At 45.6% G+C, this 19,283-nt stretch overlaps 1 protein-coding gene across 3 annotated transcripts in view; it reads right to left on the bottom strand.

Moving 5' to 3' along the window:
• The window catches only part of Tex26 (testis expressed 26), a 33,158-nt gene extending 16,408 nt beyond the window's left edge, over window positions 1–16,750 (bottom strand). The window contains exons 1-3 of one of the 3 annotated variants that reach the window (XM_028878076.2): window positions 16,445–16,750; window positions 7,473–7,557; window positions 1,869–2,034 (exon numbers count right to left, since the gene is read on the bottom strand). In XM_028878076.2, coding sequence (XP_028733909.1) covers window positions 1,869–2,034; window positions 7,473–7,557; window positions 16,445–16,505 — 312 coding nt within the window. In that variant the 5' untranslated portion in view covers window positions 16,506–16,750. The remainder of the gene's footprint in view (window positions 1–1,868; window positions 2,035–7,472; window positions 7,558–16,444) is intronic. The other 2 variants (XM_028878074.2, XM_028878075.2) reach the window with 2 other exon arrangements.
• Window positions 16,751–19,283: the final 2,533 nt, after the last annotated feature.

Below are 19,283 nucleotides of genomic sequence, written 5' to 3'. Positions count from 1 at the left end.
ACAAAAAAAAAGTTCAAAATCTTTAGTAGTACTTTAGATAAAGGAAAATTTTATGTATGTGTATGTATATTCATTTTCAATAAATATAACAAATTATTTTTCATTTCTTTTAATTTTTGATATTTATTTAGGCTAGGTAAGATAGCACGCATCTTTAATCTCAGCACTCAGGAACCAGAGGTAGGCAGGTCTCTGAATTCAAGGCTATCCTGGTCTACAAAGCAAGTTCCAGGACAACCAGGGCTATATAAACTCTGCTTGGAAAAAAAATTTACATATTTTTATTTTCTGTGTATGAGTGTTTGCCTGTATGTATGTACATACACATCTGGTGCTTCAGTTAGGTCTCCTGGAACTGGAATTACGGATGGTTGTGAGCCATCATGTAGGTCCTGGGAACTGAGTCTGGGTCCTCTGCAAGAGCGTCAAGGGCTCTCAATGGCTGAGCCAATGGAAGTCAAGAACGGGCAAAGGAAGTGTGGCATGGTGTATGTCCTTCTGATTCTCAGGTCTGCATCTCCGACTCATCTACCCGATGGACAGACCTCTATCAGTGTGTTTTCCAGGCTTCTCCTGTCCTTCCACCACACAGAGCCCTTCCAGCCCAGCCTGCAGCATCAGCACCACATGATGTACAAGTCAGAAATGTGAATGCTGTCTTTCTTCATCTCTTCCAGCTTAATCATCAGCATCACCCATCCTTCTACCTTGTCATCTGCCGGATGCCTCCGGGTGGCTCCGACCCAGGTGGCAGTCTAGGTAATGAAACCCTTTACAACAGAGGCTTTCATGATGGGAGAAGACCAGACTGTGCCAAGAAAACACAGCAGGAGGTCAATGACCTCCGTCCACCAGGGAAGCAGGAAGATAGCTTTTTGGGCTGAACCTTGAAGAAATGGAAGGGAGGCTCCCTTAGGGCAAGAGAGGGAATTCTAAAGAGAAGCAACAGTGATAGAGGGCAGGAAGGATTGATCATGTCCAAAACGTGATCCTAATCACAAGTACTCTGGTGCACACCTGTTCGTAGCAGCATTATGCACAATAACCAAAAGGTGGGACCAACCCAAGACAGATCACTGGATAAATGGATGAAAAAACTGTGGGGTACACATGCAGTATTATTCAACTGTGGAAAGCACTGAAGCTGCTATCACATGAGAAACCCCAGAAAGTGTTACAAAATAGAAGAAACCAGACACAAAAATCACACTACATAACCGTTCATATAAAATATCCAGAAGAGGTCATCCATAGAGCTCAAAAGTGGATGGGGGTGGGGAGCTGGAGAAACAGCTTAGCGGTGAAAAGCACTTGCTGCTCTTGCCAAGGACTCGGGTTTAATTCCCAACCCACAACCGGAGGCTCACAACCATCTGTAACTCCATTTTCCAGGGCATGTGGTGTCCTCTTCTGACCTCTGCAGGTACCAGACATGCACGTGGCACCCATGCATGAAGGCAAAACACACATACACATAAGACAAATATATACATACATATACATATTAGCACTTATTGGTGGGTGCCAGGGTGATTGTTTAACGGACATGGGGTTTCCTTCTAGGATGAAGAAAATGCTTTATAAGGTAGAGATGGTAGGCACACGATGACGGGAATGAACTAAACGCCACTAAACTGTTCCCATGGTCACGGCTAATTTTATATTACATGAGTATCACTTCAGTTTTTCAGATCTCTAAACTCTAGGCACTAGAATTCCCGGGGGGGGGGCACACAAGACTGTAAAGGCAGTCCAAAGGGAGCATGACTCTTGCCACTGCAGACAGACAGACAGACAGACAGTCTTTGGAATGCCTTTACAGGCTCAAGACAGTGTTAAATCCAACAGGTGAGTATCTAGTGCCTTACTTGACCGAGATGAGCTTTGTGGGTCCTTATTCCTCTCGACGTTCCACTTTTTATCATCTTTTCTTTAGCATATGTTTTCCAGGAATATTCTTCATTGTAATGTGTCTGATTCAGAATAGGATCACTAAGTGAGTAGGTGTATCCTAATCTTCGGATGCTCTTTGGACTACAGAAACAAGAAGTAGAGATCAGAGGAGGGGGCTGACTTGGTGTCCCTCCTGTTACCGTGACAAAGACTGACAAAAACCCAAGGGAGAAAGGGTCTCTTCTGCCCCACAGTTCAAGAGCACAGTCCACCACGGCAGGGCGGCCAGGGCGGCAGGGGCTCGAAGCAGCCAGCCACATAGCAACCAGCAGTCAGAAATCGGGTAGTGGGTGCTCAGCTTCCTTCCTCCACAGACACAGTCCAGGGTCCCAGCCAGGGGATGGTGCCACCCACAGTGGGTGAGCCTTCCCGCCTCCATCAATGCAACCAGTGTAATCCCCTTCCAGGAACTCCCCCAGACCTGTTTCCCAGGTGATGCTAGGATTTACCAAGATGACAACATTCGCCGTCAAAGAGACTAAGTGCCACGTTCCACAATGACAGCCGTGTCAAATTATTTTATGTATTTTACAATTTCTTTTAAAAGATTTGCTGGCTTAAGACTTGTCAGATATTATTTTAATTTTCAAATTCCCTTAAGAGAATCAATTTTATAAGCTGAGAGAGAGAGAGAGAGAGAGAGAGAAATGAAGAATAACAGTCTAAAATGTATCTTAGTGGTTTTTTTTTTTAAGAGTTCCATAGTATATTCTCGTGTACAAAAGTTATTTCAATGCATCTGGGTAGTTGGTGAAGAGAAGCATCTCTGTAGAGAAATATTCTTGTAGGTTAAAGGGAAATATGTATGAATCGTGATATTGTTATAATCTATTAATTTGTTTTACCTCTGGGTGTTTTGCCTGCCTGTATGTGTGCATACTGGTCCTGGGTAGGACCAATAGAGGGCGCCAGATCCCCTAGAAATGGGGTTATGGATGGTTGTGAGCCACCATGTAGGTGCTGAGAACTGAACTCAGGTCCCCTGGAACAGCAGCCAGTGCTCTAACCATTGAGCCATCTCTCCAGCCCTGGATACTCTTCTTCAGTGTGCAAGTCTCCAGTGAAATGCATGCTGCCAGTACTGTAACTCACAGCTGAAAAAGAGGTCACCAAATATTATCACCAGATATTACCACCAAATGGCACCATCCCTGAGTATCACCCCCACATAATATTATCACAGGATCTTACCACCAGATACTGTGTGTTCCTAGACATTTTATACCACCATCCATTAAGTATTTTTTTTTTGCCAGAATACAAAATAAAAATGAACTGAAATCTTTAATTATGGAATTACAAGAAATGTGCAGAAGGGAGAGAAAAGCAGTCATTGGGGGAACCCTGGTCAGAGGGCTTTTAAGGACATCTGCTTGTCACTCAGGTTCCACGCTCGTCCAGGGCTCATCTTCTGTGGCAGGTGTTTCTATAGAGTAAAGGGAAACCGTGGTCAGAGGGCTTTTAAGGACATCTGCTTGTCACTCAGGTTCCACGTTCATCCAGGGCTCATCTTCTGTGGCAGGTGTTTCTATCGAGTAAAGGTTGGTGCTGGGGCCTGGGTACCACAGGCTGAGCCGGATGCTGCAGATTTCCATGCCAAAGGCAGCCCAGCTAAATAACATCTGGATCCCTGTCTCCTACCAGCTCTAACATGTTCATCAGTCTTCGGGGAGAGGCTTCTAAGAAGATGGCAGAGCACGCAGTGTTCTTTAGATGGCTCTCCCCCTCACGTATTTAAAGACAAGCATTTTTGTTTTTCAGCTTAAAAAAAAAAATCCCTGGGCGACGTCGTTAGCTGGGGAGGAAGAGCAGTCTGAGCGCAGGAAGCTGAACAAGCTGCTGCCGCTCGCTTTAAATATAATTAGACTTTTCTGGGCCGTCGTACTTCCCAAGATTACTGTGTGAAACTGGTTCCTAAGAGTCCTGTGTTAACTGATGATTTTCAGATTCTGTGTTCATCACTCGGCAAGGTATTTTAATCCTATTTTTTAATCTAGTCACAGTTTGAATATTTACTGCAGTGTAGTCAATCATTTTGTGTTATAAATCACTGAAGTTGTTAGAGAGAGAGAGAGAGAGAGAGAGAGAGAGAGAGAGAGAGAGAGAGAAAGAGAGAGAGAGAGAACCTCAGAAAGACAGACAGACAGCCTCGCTTCAAACCAGCTATCTTTCTCAGCCTCCTGAGTGCTGGGATCCCAGGCATGAGCCACTTTGCTGGGCTAGCTCTAGCTTTGAAAGGTAGCTGTTATTTATTCTCAGACGTCTAGCACAGCGTTCTTTACAACAACACTTAACTAGGGAACATCACGTACGTGTTTGTTTTGAGACAGGGTCCCATTATGTAGCCCTGGCTGGCCTGGAACTCAGAGACTAAAGGCATATGACACCCCGGGCAGCCCATGTTGCTTTCCCTGACACTCTTCAGTGTACAGAAAACTTACAGGTTTGGTTTCTTTCTTTTCGTTACTTGGCTATTGCTAATCATGTCAGACTTACACTGTTTTACACTTCCCTCATCTACTTTTAACAATTTTCCCTAAAAAAATGTATTGCGTCATTTATTTTCAATATTCTTCTTAATATCCCTTAAAATATCTTAAACTATATGTTAACATTTATGTGAATAATAAATGCAGATAGATTTCATCTTGACAGGAAATAATATAGTTTTGTATCTTTGGCACTAAAATCTAATTTTACCAGGTACACAAAGATGGCATAAACCATACAAGCTAAAATTTTGGTTCCAAGATTTAGACAAAAATGTATTTAAAGTCTGTAATAGTTGAAAGCATCTCTTTAAAAAAAAAAGTTTACCAGGGTCTAGAGAGATACCTTGGTAGTTAGAGCACTGGCCGCTCTTGCAGAGGACCTGGGTTCAGTTCTCAGCACCTGCATGACCCTCACAACCACCTGTAACTCCAGTTCCAGGGGTTCCAAGACCCTCTTCTGGCCTCCTCAAGCATCAGGCATGCACATGGGACACAAACATAAATGCATGCAAAACATCCATGCACATAAAATCAAAATAAATTTAAAATGTTTTAAATCTACTGAAATCCATTTGTCAAAATTCCTGTTTCTGTTTTCCAAGTCTGTCTTGGGCTAGATAACATTTTGAAAGTCACATCAGGGGAGAAGAACAGGAGGCATGATTCAGTTGCTGTTCGATTTGGGGGAACTGTTTACTTCTCAGACTCCCACAACAGGGACTAACTCAGTGAATGGATGGCAGGTCATGTCATTTGCTCTCACTACAATGGAATGGGTTCCCCACCAAGCCATCAATGGATCACTCATCAACAGTCTCCTTGTGACTCCTGGCATCTAAATGACACCCTGGCCCTGGATCTCTCTCTTACAATCTGCTCATTTAGAGACGGACAGCTTTTCTGGGCACTAGCGTCTGTACACTGGAAAACAACAGAAGCAGGAGGAGGTTGATGCCAGGTGCCCTCTCACCCTGGAAACAACACAGAAGGCTGGATTCATAAGCTCATGTATCTCATTAACATGTAGTTCCTCTAAAGTACTTTTAATTTATTAATTATTGACTTCATATATAATATATAAATTTTTCATAAATATATTTATTATTAACTCCATATATATTGCTTTGAGCAATTATGTGCTTAAAATAACTGTGATAGTTCAATTCTTTAGGTCATAGATAATGTTTAAAACTTGTTTTCAATTAATGTATTCAGTTACAAAGAAGTATAATAAGGTGATCAATAAATTGCTTTCACAACCTAAATGTCCTTCCATTGGAGAAAGGAGAATGAAAATGTTGTGCATATACACTATGGAAATTCAGCTGTAAAGAAAAACAAAATCATAAACTTTGCAGGTAAATGGACGGAACTAGAAAAGCTCGTAGTGGGTGAAGTAAGTCTGACCTCAAGACGAACATTTCTCTCTCTCTCTCTCTCTCTCTCTCTCTCTCTCTCTCTCTCTCTCTCTCTCTCTCTCCTCTCTCTCTCTCTCTCTCTCTCTCTCTCTCTCTCTCTCTCTCTCTCTCTCTCTGCCTCTCTCTCTCTCTCTCTGTGGTTTCTAACTTCAAATCTTCATACACAAGTATATGTTGCTGTGGGATGGTCTGTATGTCAAATTGCTCTGATTGGTCAATAAATAAAACACTGATTGGCCAGTGGCCAGGCAGGAAGTATAGGCGGGACTAACAGAGAGGAGAAAAGAAAGAACAGGAAGGCGGAAGGAGTCACTGCCAGCCGCCGCCATGACAAGCAGCATGTGAAGATGCCACTAAGCCACGAGCCACGTGGCTTGGTATAGACTTATAGAAATGGATTAATTTAAGCTATAAGAACAGTTAGCAAGAAGTTTGCCATGGCCATAAAGATTGTAAGCAATATAAGTCTCTGTGTTTACTTGGTTGGGTCTAAGCGGTTGTGGGACTGGTGGGTGACAAAGATTTGTCCTGACTGTGGTTCAGGCAGGAAAACTCTAGTTACAGTATGTCTCACTTCTCATCAAAGAAACATTTGCAACAGACAGAGACCATTATGGAAAACTATAACCCATCAAAATGCAAGGTGCAGGTCATGGTGTGGTACCCCACCCCAGCCAATACATCTTCAACACAGCTCTTGCCCCTAAGGCTCCGGGATCATGTCTGATCTCATATCCATCAGTCATGCAATCAAGGACAGGCCTGCCCTCCTCTCCGCTCATTCACTGTGGTGATTTCAGTGAGACGTGTCCTCCATAAGCTTAGGTATTTGACACTCAGAGGCACTGTCTGGGGAGGTTATAGACCCCTTAGGTCATACGTGCTTGCTGGAGGAAGTACATTTTTGTGGATAGGTGGCCTCGTAGCTTGGGCGACTTCCGGACTGCTCTTCTCTGCCTTGTGGTTGAAGACATGATCTCTGAGCTTCCTGCTTCAGTGGCCTGCTGCCACACCACCCTAACATTCTGGAACTATAAGCCTAATACAAACTCTTCCTTCTTATCATAGCAACGGAAAAGTAACTGATACACTATCCCACCGCTGAGCTTAGAAGTGGTCAAAAAGTCCACAGCCCTCAGCCCACACGAGTCTAGAGGAGACGCTGCAAGCTAAGGCCGCAGTAACTGGAAGAGTAGAAGTCCAGAGGACAGCTGGATGAGCTTCCAGGACAGCATGGGTGACGGTGCTGAAAAGTATCCTTCCATGCACTCTCCATCCACTCAACAGCCACTGCATTGCCGGCCCGCTCTAGTCTCCGGGAGGTGCTCAAGTCATTCATGTATAATGTCTGTCAACGCAGGTCTACAGCAACCCACCATGCGCAGTGACATCGGGAAGAACAAGTGGGGATTTTTCTGAATTCCTTATGGAAAGTCTGGTTGAATTCTGAAGGGAGGATTCTCAGGATGCCCAGAGGATGGCGGTGTAGACGGTAGACCCTATTCTGCCAGTGTCGCCAGTTCCTATGCTGACTTGTTTTGGATCCTGATCAATAAAAGACGAAGCCAGGCTGCTATGGGTCTGGCGATGTGGGTGAGCAGACACCTACCGTATTAAACTGGGCACCACTCCCGTTTTAGGTGTGAACGCTGTCTTCATTGTGGTGGCATAGGAGTCCCAGTTGGTGTTACCTGCTAAAAAGGACACCAGGGTGACTTGAAATGCGGCAAAGCGGAATCTCCTGACCAGATGCTGCTTCCATAATTAAAAAAAGATCGTAAGAGAAAAAATCTGTACAGTAATTTCATCTTAGGGTCCAGTGAACCATAAGGGTCCATTTATGGTCTCAGTAAGAATGGGAAGGTAGACTTCACTATTGGGTTTATGCTGACATTAACACACACCTGTTGCTTTTTCTGAGCATTCATATGTGCTGGTTTTTTTTAATTGATGTGTTTGTGAATGTATGTCACATAAGCTAGTGACTGAAGAGGCCAGAAGAGGGTACCAGGTGATTCTGAGCTGCCTGATGTGGAATTGAACCCGGGTCCTCCTCAAGAGCTGTCAGTGCTCTTAACCGCTGAGCCGGCTCTCCAGCCCCACATGCATGCTATTTTAAACAACTCTAAGGCCTTTTGATCGAAAGTGTGAAGAAAGTTGATTTGAGTTCTACCTTCCAGTGGCCCCTATTACATTTTAGTGACCAGCTTGCATCATGTTAGGAAAATCCGTGCACACATTGGCATCCTGGACATCTCTTCCTGCCTCTTTATCTCATGGTCACTGTCACCCTCCTCCATGGTCTTCCTCCCTGCCAGCCCATGCTGCTGGTCCAACCTATTTTGTTCCACATCTATATGAGGCAGAGTAAAAAGAAAATTAAGAGGGGACAGGGACTTTTGCCTGCAGAGATCAGTCATGTTTTCCCAAAGATATCTCCAACAAGGATGTTAAAGACAACAAATGCTTAGGGCCAGAAGTTTTCCATATTCGAACTCCTCGCTCATCCCTAAATCTATACACACAAAACCACCTTAAACAACATAAAAAAAACTATCTTAGAATTTCAACTACACCAGAAATTCTTTTTTTTTTTTTTTAAAGATTTCTTTATTATATACACAGAAGAGAGTGCCCGGTCTCATTACAGATGGTTGTGAGCCACCACGTGGTTGCTGGGAATTGAACTCAGGACCTCTGGAAGAGCAGTCAGTACTCTTAACCTCTGAGCCATCTCTCCAGTCTCCACCAGAAATTCTTGATGCAAGAAATAAGTGAGCTTGCTTATACATCTTTACTTAGTTTTAAATTTTATTTAAATTTCAAGCTTTGCTTAATCACTGAACTTGGTTATAAATTATACCCTTGAAACACTGTGACTTGGAAAGCCATGGGATCATTATGTGTGAGCTCACTATAAAGACAGTGAAGCGGGGCGCTCCCTGCGGAAGCCCATACCCAAACTTGGATATGTCTCATTTTTTCTCTAAGTGCCTCTCTTTCTCTTAACCCTGGTGCTTAAGGTCCATGCTAAAAGTGTCTTCAATAAACTCCAACTCTTCTTCATATGCTTGCTCATTGAAATTCTTTCTGCAATAAAGCCCCTAGGATCTGGCTTGAAGATCCTTGGGTGCTGCAGGTCTGCCCTGACATGTACAGATGGACATGGGATCATATGCTGACTTATATATACATGCATATAAACATAGACATAATTGGTATTGTGGTTTAAATCAGAATGCCCCCACAGACTCTCATATTTGAATGCTTAGTGACCAGTAGGTGGTGTTTGAGGATTAGGAGGTGTGGCCTTGCTGGAGGAGGTATGTCAACTGCGGGTGGACTTTGAGGTTTTAAAAACCCATGCCAGGTCCAGTGTCTTTCTCTTCCCTCTCTCCCCTTACCCCCATCCCTCATGCTGTGGATCAGATGTGAGCTCTCAGCCACTGCTCCCAGTACTGTGTCTGCCATGCTCCCTGTCATGATGATCATGGATTCAGCCTCTGGAATGACGAGCCCCCAAATTAAATGTTTTTTTTCATACGTTGCCTTGGTCATGGTGTTTTGTCACAGCAATAGTAAAGAAACTAAGACAGTGGGTTTTGGCTGTCATCATTCTGGTTTACAAAAGTGAATTCATATATGAAAGATATCTTTTTCTTATATTAGTTACTAACAGAGCCTTATAGTGACTTCCCTGGAGCATAGTAACTCACCCTTTTCAATAACTGTAAAAATTTTGTAGCATAGATGTTACTTTAAAACTATGAGTGTAGGTAAGATCAACCAGGAAGTTGATTTACAAGGCTAAATCCTGAGCTTGAAGACCAAGAAGAGAACCCAGTGAAAAAGAGCTGTAAGGAACAGGCAGCTAGAACAGGAGAAAATCGGCATGGAGTGTCCCGAAAAGTAAAGAGAGTGCCTTCAGATGACAGAGGAAACAATGCCAAGTGGCTGTAGAAGGATGCTGAGATCTGCCAGTGGGCACCAGCAGTAGCCGAGTGTATCTGCTCAGCTCCCTCCATAAACAGACCAGCTCCTTACATCATCAGAGCAACTCCCTAATGAACATATCTGTGGTGATATTGTATTCCCCAATATATTGTGCATCCTAATAAATTTATCTGGGGTCAGAGGACGGAACAGCCACTAGATAGACTTAGAGGCCAGAAAATGGTGGCACACACACACACACACACACACACACACACACACACCTTTAATCCTGTCATTTGGGAGGCAGAGATCCATCTAGATCTCTGTGAGTTCAAAGCCACACTGGAAACAGCCAGGTATAGGGACTCACGCCTTTAATCCCAGGAAGTGATGACAGAAAGCAGAAAGGTATATTAGGCGTGAAACGAGGAACTAGAACTGGTTAAGCTTTTAGGCTTTTGAGCAGCACAGTTCAGCTGAGAGGCATCCAGTCTGAGGAAACAGGATTAGTTGAGGAATTGGCAAGGTGAGGTGGCTGTGGCTTGTTCTGCTTCTCTGATCTTTCAGCGTTCACCCCAATACCTGGCTCAGGTTTGTTTTTATCAATAAGAACTTTTAAGATTCATGCTACACATATCAGCTCCTTACATCATCACAACAGCTCCTACATCATCAAACCAGCTCCCCACATCAACAGACCAGCTCCCACATCAACAGACCAGCTCCTACATCATCAAACCAGCCCCCCCATCAACAGGCCAGCTCCCCACATCAACAGACCAGCTCCTACATCATCAAACCAGCTCCCACATCAACATATCATCTCCTTACATCATCACATCAGCTCCCTATGACATCAGACCAGCTCCCACATCAACAGACCAGCTCCCCACATCAACAGACCAGCTCCCCACATCAACAGACCAACTCCCACATCAACAGACCAGCTCCCCACATCATCAGACCAGCTCCTACATCATCAGACCAGCTCCCCACATCAACAGACCAGCTCCTACATCATCAGACCAGCTCCCCACATCAACAGACCAGCTCCCCACATCAACAGACCAGCTCCTACATCATCAGACCAGCCCCCCCATCAACAGACCAGCTCCTACATCATCAGACCAGCTCCCCACATCAACAGACCAGCTCCCCACATCAACAGACCAGCTCCCCACATCAACAGACCAGCTCCCACATCAACAGACCAGCTCCTACATCATCAGACCAGCTCCCCACATCAACAGACCAGCTCCCCACATCAACAGACCAGCTCCTACATCATCAGACCAGCTCCCCACATCAACAGGCCAGCTCCTACATCATCAAACCAGCTCCCCACATCAACAGACCAGCTCCTACATCATCAGACCAGCTCCTACATCATCAAACCAGCCCCCCCATCAACAGGCCAGCTCCCCACATCAACAGACCAGCTCCCTCATCAACAGACCAGCTCCCCACATCAACAGACCAGCTCCCCACATCAACAGACCAGCTCCCTCATCAACAGACCAGCTCCTACATCATCAGACCAGCTCCTACATCATCAGACCAGCTCCTACATCAACAGACCAGCTCCTACATCATCAGACCAGCTCCTACATCATCAGACCAGCTCCCCACATCAACAGACCAGCTCCTACATCAACAGACCAGCTCCTACATCATCAGACCAGCTCCTACATCATCAGACCAGCTCCCCACATCAACAGACCAGCTCCTACATCAACAGACCAGCTCCTACATCATCAGACCAGCTCCTACATCATCAGACCAGCTCCTACATCATCAGACCAGCTCCTACATCATCAGACCAGCTCCTACATCATCAGACCAGCTCCTACATCATCAGACCAGCTCCTACATCAACAGACCAGCTCCTACATCATCAGACCAGCTCCTACATCATCAGACCAGCTCCTACATCATCAGACCAGCTCCTACATCAACAGGCCAGCTCCCTATGTCAACAGAGTGGCACAAAAATTGTTAGAAATACAGCAGTCTCCCTTACCTGCAATTTTAATGAAGGATATTTTAGTCAACCACAATCCAAAACCATCAAAGGGGAAATTCTAGAAATTAACTTGTAAGTTTAAAATCACATGCCGGTTTGAGTTCTGTGATAAAAAAAAAAAAAAAAAAAAATCTCTTGCCATCATCCAGCTCCCTGCAGGTTGGGCTGTGAACCAATGCATTGTCTATCGTATCCACACTGCACACCCTGCCTGCCCAGTAGCAACCCAGCCCCTTTCTTGCAGTTCACAGTGGCTTATAGGGTAGGAATAGTACCAAAAATGATTTCAGAGTATATTGCCTCCAGATGTGTTCATTGCTGCTTTTTATACTTCGTTAAGAGCACAGGTCGGGGGAAAAAGAAAAAAAAGAATACGGATCGGAATTTCTCATGAGTACGTGCATGCGTGTGTGCGTGTCCATTCACGTAGAGGCAAGATTGCTTTCATCAGACCCAGACATGCCTTGAGAACCCTGGTGAAGCAGCCCCCGGTGGTGCCTTCTCGTCAATCACACAGACACATGTTCCCATTCAGGGGTCTGTGCTCTGCTGAGGCCAGTTGAGGACTGGCTGCTGGCAGCGTGGATTGCTGAGTGCCTGGCTCTAGGAGCCTACAGGGACAGGAGCATCGTGCCTGGCCGCCTCCAGGGAACAGGGGCAAGAAGGTCTCCTTCCCATGCCACCTAAACACACAGCACAGTTTCTGTCTGTTCTCCAGGCCCAATGCCCTGGGATGCCATCTGATTTCCAGCATTCTGTTTCATGTTGAATGGTCTTCTTGCTGTAAACCTTTCTGTCAGTTTTGTCCGTGTATGATTTGACCTCCATTGACAAAATTCCTGAAAATGGTGTTATCAGAGTTCATTCTCTACTTTACTTGAGGGTTTATGATCCACAACGACAAACAGATCCTCAAACTGTTTCCGGTGAAATCCTTGTATGTCCCTGGTTTCTTCTGCATTTTCAGCGGTTGGCGGTATCCCCAAGGCTCTCTCTGTGGCCCCAAACCCATGTCTCCTGTGGTTCTGTTGTCCTGGTCTGTTCTTTCTTTTCTAGCTCTGGTTCTTCTGACTCCCTGCCATGGGCCAGCACCATGTTCAGCACTGAGACACAGAGCCCTGTCCCGGCTTGGGAAATCAGGCCCGTGGAGATGCCATGAGTCCCCGGAGCACAGATTCAGCAGTGGGCCGACATCCTGTGCTCATCCTCAAAAGGATGCCATTCTTTTGCTCAGATGTGGGGGAGGGGTAAGGTCAGATCCCAGAGGGATTTGGTCAAATGGAGTAGGGGAGGGCATCTGAGCTGTGGTTTAGTTTGATAGGGGTCTGATAGGGAAACGGATGTCAAGTAAAGCATTTCTCTGAAGTGAATAAGGAGCTAGAGTCTGAAGCACCGTGAACGGCACTCTGTGAGTGAAGCCGAGAAGAAAGAGTCCAGTCTGGCTGTGGAGCCCTCCTTTGACTGTCTACCTCATAGAACCTCACCCTGAGAGCCACGGTGACTTCTCCAAGTTGTTCATGGTTGTGTTAATCGTGTTAGTCAGAGTATGGTGGCATAGGCCTTGCATCCAAGCCCTTGGGAGACAGAGGCAGCCTTACCTCTACTGAGTTTGAAACCATACTAATCTATAGAGAGAGTTCCAGGCTAGCCAAGGCTACACAGTGAGACCTAGTCTTATAAAAAAAGATAAATAATATATAAATTATAATAAAAAGATAATATATAAATAATTATATATATAGTTACATTATTAAATAATGACTAATGTGTGTCTGTATTACACCATACAAGGTTTCCTATGTAGATTATTTTGTTTTCACAACAACCTGGCAGAAGAGGCAGGTATGTTGTGGGATAATCTTTTTGTACACTGTGAAAATGTGTCTCTGCCAAAGCACCTTCTGATTGGTTTAATAAAGAGCTGAGCAGCCAATAGCTAGGCAGGAGAGGATAGGCGGGACTTCCAGGCAGAGAGAGGAACTCTGGGAAGAATCTGAGGCACTCAAGATTCACCAGAGAGATTCAGAGCAAGTTGGATGTACAGTATGGAAGAGAAGTAATGAGCCACGGGGCAGAACCTAGATTAATATACAGAATGTAGCTTAATATAAACAAGTTGATTTAAGTTTTAAGAGCTAGTTGGGAACAAGTCTAAGCTAAGGCCACGCTTTCATAATAAGAAGTTTCTGTGTCATTATTTGGGATCCAGTGATCCAAAAAAAAGCCCAACTGCACAGGTACTAACAACATCTAATAATTCTTTTTAACAGCTGACTCCTTTGTTATTTGTGTGTGTGTGTGTGTGTGTGTGTGTGTGTGTGTGTGTGTGTGTGTACTAGGTGCCTGCAGGAGCCCACAGAGGCCAGAAGAGCCTGTTGAGTCCCCTGGAACTAGGGCTATAGGTGGTTGTGAGCTATCACATGAGTGCTGAGAACCGAACCCAGGTCCTCTGCAAGAGCAGCCAGTGCTCTCAACTGCTGAGCTGGCTCTCCAGGCCTGCATCTGACAATTCTCACCTCACTGTTTTGATGACCAAATGCACTAATTAATAAGAACTTGTCGTGTGCTGGATGAGGTCCCAAAAGGTATGCCTGTGTCTGAAATCCTGGAACTTGGAAATCGACTGTATTCCAGCAAGAATATCCTTAAGCCAATCAATCACAGATCCAGAAATGGGAAAATCATCCTCCTTGTCCTCAGGGACCTGAAATGCCAAGACAAGTATCCCTGTGACAGATGGTGGGGCCTCAGAAGCAGAGACTGAATGACAGACATATCCATGGTTACGAATGCTCACAGAACCAGGGGTGGTGGTGTGTGCCAGTACTTCTAGCACTTCAGAGGCAGGAGGAGGAGGTTCATGAGTTCAAGGTCAGGTTGGACTAGTTAGACTCTTCTCAAAAATAAATGAATAAATGAAGAAAGAAAGAAAGGAAGGAAGGAAGGAAGAAAAAAGAAAGAAAGAAGAAAGAAAAAGAAAGAAAGAAAGAGAGAGAAAGAAAGAAAGAAAGAAAGAAAGAAAGAAAGAAAGAAAGAAAGAAAGAAAGAAAGAAAGAAAGAAAGAAAGAAAGAAAGAAAGAAAGAAAAACTACTGACTGCCAGCAGGAACTGAAGGCGGGAAGGTTGGTTCTTGGCCTGGAGATTCCAGAAGCAGGGCCCTGCCTACACTTAGAATCTGTGTCCGGCCAGTGGGCTCATAAATGGATGTTTTTTTTAAGCTACCAGTCTGTGGCTTTGTGTAGCAACCATGAAAAAAAGAGTACAGAATCCCGGAACTGCTCACTCAGTCCCAGGAGAGACTCAACAGCAGCCATCAACTGTCTCCGCTTAGGGAACCAAAGATAGTGACACATCACTCCTCCAGGAGGGTGACTTTGTTAACCTCGGAAGAGGCTGTGACAGACGGAAGGGCAGAGGCACGTTGACTCAAGAAAGTGGAGGCTAAATGGAAGAGCTCCAATCAAATGAAGGTATCAAAGGAAGCTGCCTTCCCCCAACAGCCTGGACCCCTCCCTGTCCTTACACTCTCAGTGTCTGGAAGGTTCCAAGGAGAACAGGAAGGTGATTTTGCACATGCTGAGGTAGAGGCCCTTCTGGGGCAACCGTGGAACCGCCTAGCCAACAGCTGGAGCTGAGTACGGAGAGTAGAGTTCCTGCCAGTTCGTGCAACACCGGAAGTCCGGTGGAGTACGATCACTCAGGTAACCTCCCCTGTTCCGGACAAGGAGGACCACTACTGAGGAAACCCTGACAGAGTGTCTAGAGGGGAAATGGGAAGCTTTTAAACTGATTTTTTTTTTCACTTTCCCTTCTTAGTTTACAGAGAACGCGACTGGAATGCGAACACACGCTTCATTGTTCCCTTAGAAGCTTAATTCTGAAGACCCCGCACAGCCCTGTAAGCAGCTAGGCTAGACGGCTGCAGCCGGCCGGGTTAGTGCTCCGAAGGGATGCATGAGCTGACGGTGCAGTCAGTAATCACACGCTACCAGTGTCCCCGCTAACAACCAGGGTGGGTGTCTTTCCGAGAATGCAAAACGCTGAGCTGGTCAAGCCCGCTGCCTCTGCAAGCAAACACCACCCAGCAAAGCTCTCCATCTGTCACCTGGCAGGGCGCCTTTGAATCAGGCCCAGCTAGCTCGCAGCCCGGTCTGCAGCCGGAGGACCCCGGGCCGCTGGCCCTGCCCCTCCCTCCCTCCCCCCACCCACCCCCTACCCGGCCGGGCCCCCTGTATCTGCTGTCTGCCAGCTCCGCTCCTTCTCTCCCTCCCAAGCTTCCCCAGATCTGTTCACTTGTCTTTGACCCTGTTATCCTTGGAAAGACACTAGCGGCGGCTTTATCGTGTCCCCTCAGGGTTATTCCTGAAGTGTTTAAAGGGAGCACCCAGAGTTTTAGAGAGGGAGCACGGCGCGCGGGGGGGGGGCGGGTATGAAGGGCGAGGTCATGGGCTCCTGGTCATTCTGACTCACTTGTGCCTCCCTGGGTTAGACCATCCTCTAAGAGCGAGGCAACACCCCTAAATTTAGATGGACGCCCTTGGGCAGAAAGTACCTACTTTAGACACCCCCACCGCACACACAGCACGTCCCGCCCCGCAGCCCCGCAGCCTGGGCGGTCTTACTTGACTGGAGCTTGGGGTCACACTGAGTGGGGCACGGAGCCTTGTCCCTACACTGGGCCATCTTGTCCCCAGAGGCCGTCTCCCGCCTTGATAATAAGGCAGAAATACTCCTCCGCTCCGCGCCCCGCCCTCTGAGCTGTGCCTTTGTGATGCGTCGCCATGGAGACAGCTGCAAGCCTTCTTCTCTTCCACGGAGTCTCTGCCCCAAGGGCCCAGAGGGTGCTTCCCTCAGGTCCCTGGCTTTCACCGCCTTCTCTAGTCCTAGCAATACTTTTCCCCGCCATTGTTTCGTGTATTGGCAAACCAGGAGCAAACTGAAGGAGGATTGTATCAACCCTGGTGTACTGGTGCACGCGTGTGATCCCAAAACTCAGGAGGCTAAGTTAAGAAGGAGGCCAGACCTGGAAAGAGACGCCTTGTCTCAAAATATTAAATACTCCAAGTATTACAAACCCCAAAGCGGGCTGCCAGACTTCCAACCACACATTTGTGTCCATTCATAATTTCCAGTTTAAGCAAAGTGAGCATGTATATTTGCGGGACACAGGATCTGGTGTAAGACACTCAGAGGCTCCCCAACAGGTCCGTGTTAGGTCAGCCTAGATCGGCCTGGGCCAGGAAACACTGGGCACGGGCTAATTATAAAGACACACTTATTTCACCTGGAGTTTTTTGGGGGGGGCAGGGGCGGGGGGGGGTAGACCCAAGTCCAAAGGTGTGTCCAGGCATGGTGGAACAGGCCTGTAACCCCATCATTTGGGAGGTAGAGGCAACAGGACCAAAATCATCCTGTAACACAAAGTGTGTCCAAGGGCAGCCAGGCTTACAGAAAACTCTTGTTTTTAAAAAATATGAAAACATCCAAACTGCATTCCTGGTACCAACCACAGGGCGTAGGCAGGGCCAGTTTGTTAATATATGCTGGCCCACCCACCTTACCCATCCATGTATGGATGCTAGAGCCTGGCTTTTTAATATTCTCCCATTTGTGACCACTTTGTGCCTGAGAAATTTATGCAAGCCAGGTATATAAGGCATATAAAACAGATGACAGGTCAGACGTTTATTGATAACCACGAGGGAGTTTATTTTAAAATAATTCATTGCTGTGCATGCAACTTTACCATCTGTGAAAGAAGAAAGCAAACTTTCATATTAATGGGATGGGTATGCTTGTTTATTTTACACAAAGATTTAAATCTTGGTTGAGTGTTAGTTGCTGCAGGACACAGATCATCTTTAGTGCTTTTTAGAGTCGAACAGTGCTTTGGTTTTTCTAAATCACCAATACTGGAAGATCATTTTGCATAAATACCTAGTACAAAGTGCAGAAGTGTGCTTAGAACCATTTCAAAAACAGAAGTTCTGCCCCAACCCCAAGCCAAGACTCATTTACCAAATTTCCATGAAACTCAAGTCAACAAATCAAATGGCACTGTTTTTAAAATGGAGCATTCCTGATTGAGGCTCGGAGGAAAAGAGCAAAACCTTCCTCAGTGTGGGTGTGTAGATGTGGACAGTATGTGCAGAAAATGTCCATCATAGCTTTCTCCCCAGATAGTATGAGCTATACCTGTCTCCATGATCTAGTTGGATACCATAATCCCTGACTCTCTGTTTATCTCCATGTACTAACCTGGTCTCCTTGCTCAGCTGTACGCAATAGGCCACCTCTCCGCTCAGCTCTATATAATAAACACACTGAGCATCCAGGGTGCTGAGGTGACATGTTTGATTTTGAATTAACATTTAGCGTGGCACACGCAGGGAACTTCCCATGTTGTTTGCAGCTCCCTCGGTCCCTCACGGGACCCCTCACAACACAAGAAGCTGTGTGTTAGTCCCTGGGTGCAGAAGGTATTTTGTGCTCAAATTCTTGGCAACTGCCTGGGTTTTGGCAACATAGTAGATGCTTAGTAACTACTGAACGGCTCCAGAAAAGAAGACAGCTACTGCCCACTCTTGGGAAGAGGGGACAGAAAACACACAATGGAGATTTCTGGAAGATGATTGACAGTCTGGCCTTTCATCCCAGCACTCAGGAGGCAGAGGCAGGTGGAGCTCTGAGAATTTGAGATGAACCTGGTCTACATAATGAGTTCTAGCACAGTCAGGGCTGGATAATGAGATCCTGTTTTTTTAAAAAGGAAATAAAAACAATAATTTAAAACTCTTATTTACCCTAAAAGGCATTATTCTAACATAAGACATTAGAGGAAAATAAGGCCTCACAAAGAGAAGTTTATCAAGGGACATTAATTAGGTATCAGAGATCACAAACGTATCTGCAAGCAACATTTCTATGATTTATTTTTATCATTTTTAAATGCATGTGTGTGCATGCACGCGCTTCTCACCCAAGGAGGCCAAAAGGGGTATTAGATCCCTTGGAGCTGGAATTACAGGTACCTACGACCGACCAGATGTAGGTTTGGGGGTGGGGGTGGGGGGGTCCGGATGTAGGTGCTGGGAAATGGGCTCTGGGTCCTCTGCAAGAGCCACAAAGCATCCTCTTTAAAATAAAGAGCTAATCCAGAATTTTCTGGTGGTGAAGCCTCATGCACACAACACATTTGCATGCAATGAACAGCAGAAGACGTTAGGAGGCACAGACTTCTGTCAATGTTATTTAAAAAGGAATGAGTCTAAATTAGGGTTTAGTAGTGGCATCTAAATCAAGAAAGTGACACCCAATAACAGATTAGCTGTCTGGAAATGGTAGGGCTAATTAGCATAGCATAATTTAAGATAAATATATTTTTAAAGCGGAGCAATGAGCACATAGAATTTTTAAAGCGAGTTCTTATTAATATCTTAGATTTGTCTCATCTCAGGCAAG

Source organism: Peromyscus leucopus, chromosome 23, assembly GCF_004664715.2.
Source record: "Peromyscus leucopus breed LL Stock chromosome 23, UCI_PerLeu_2.1, whole genome shotgun sequence".
Taxonomy (NCBI): domain Eukaryota; kingdom Metazoa; phylum Chordata; class Mammalia; order Rodentia; family Cricetidae; genus Peromyscus; species Peromyscus leucopus.
The sequence above is the reverse complement of the archived record's forward strand: the minus strand, read 5'-3'. Positions and strand labels throughout refer to the sequence as shown.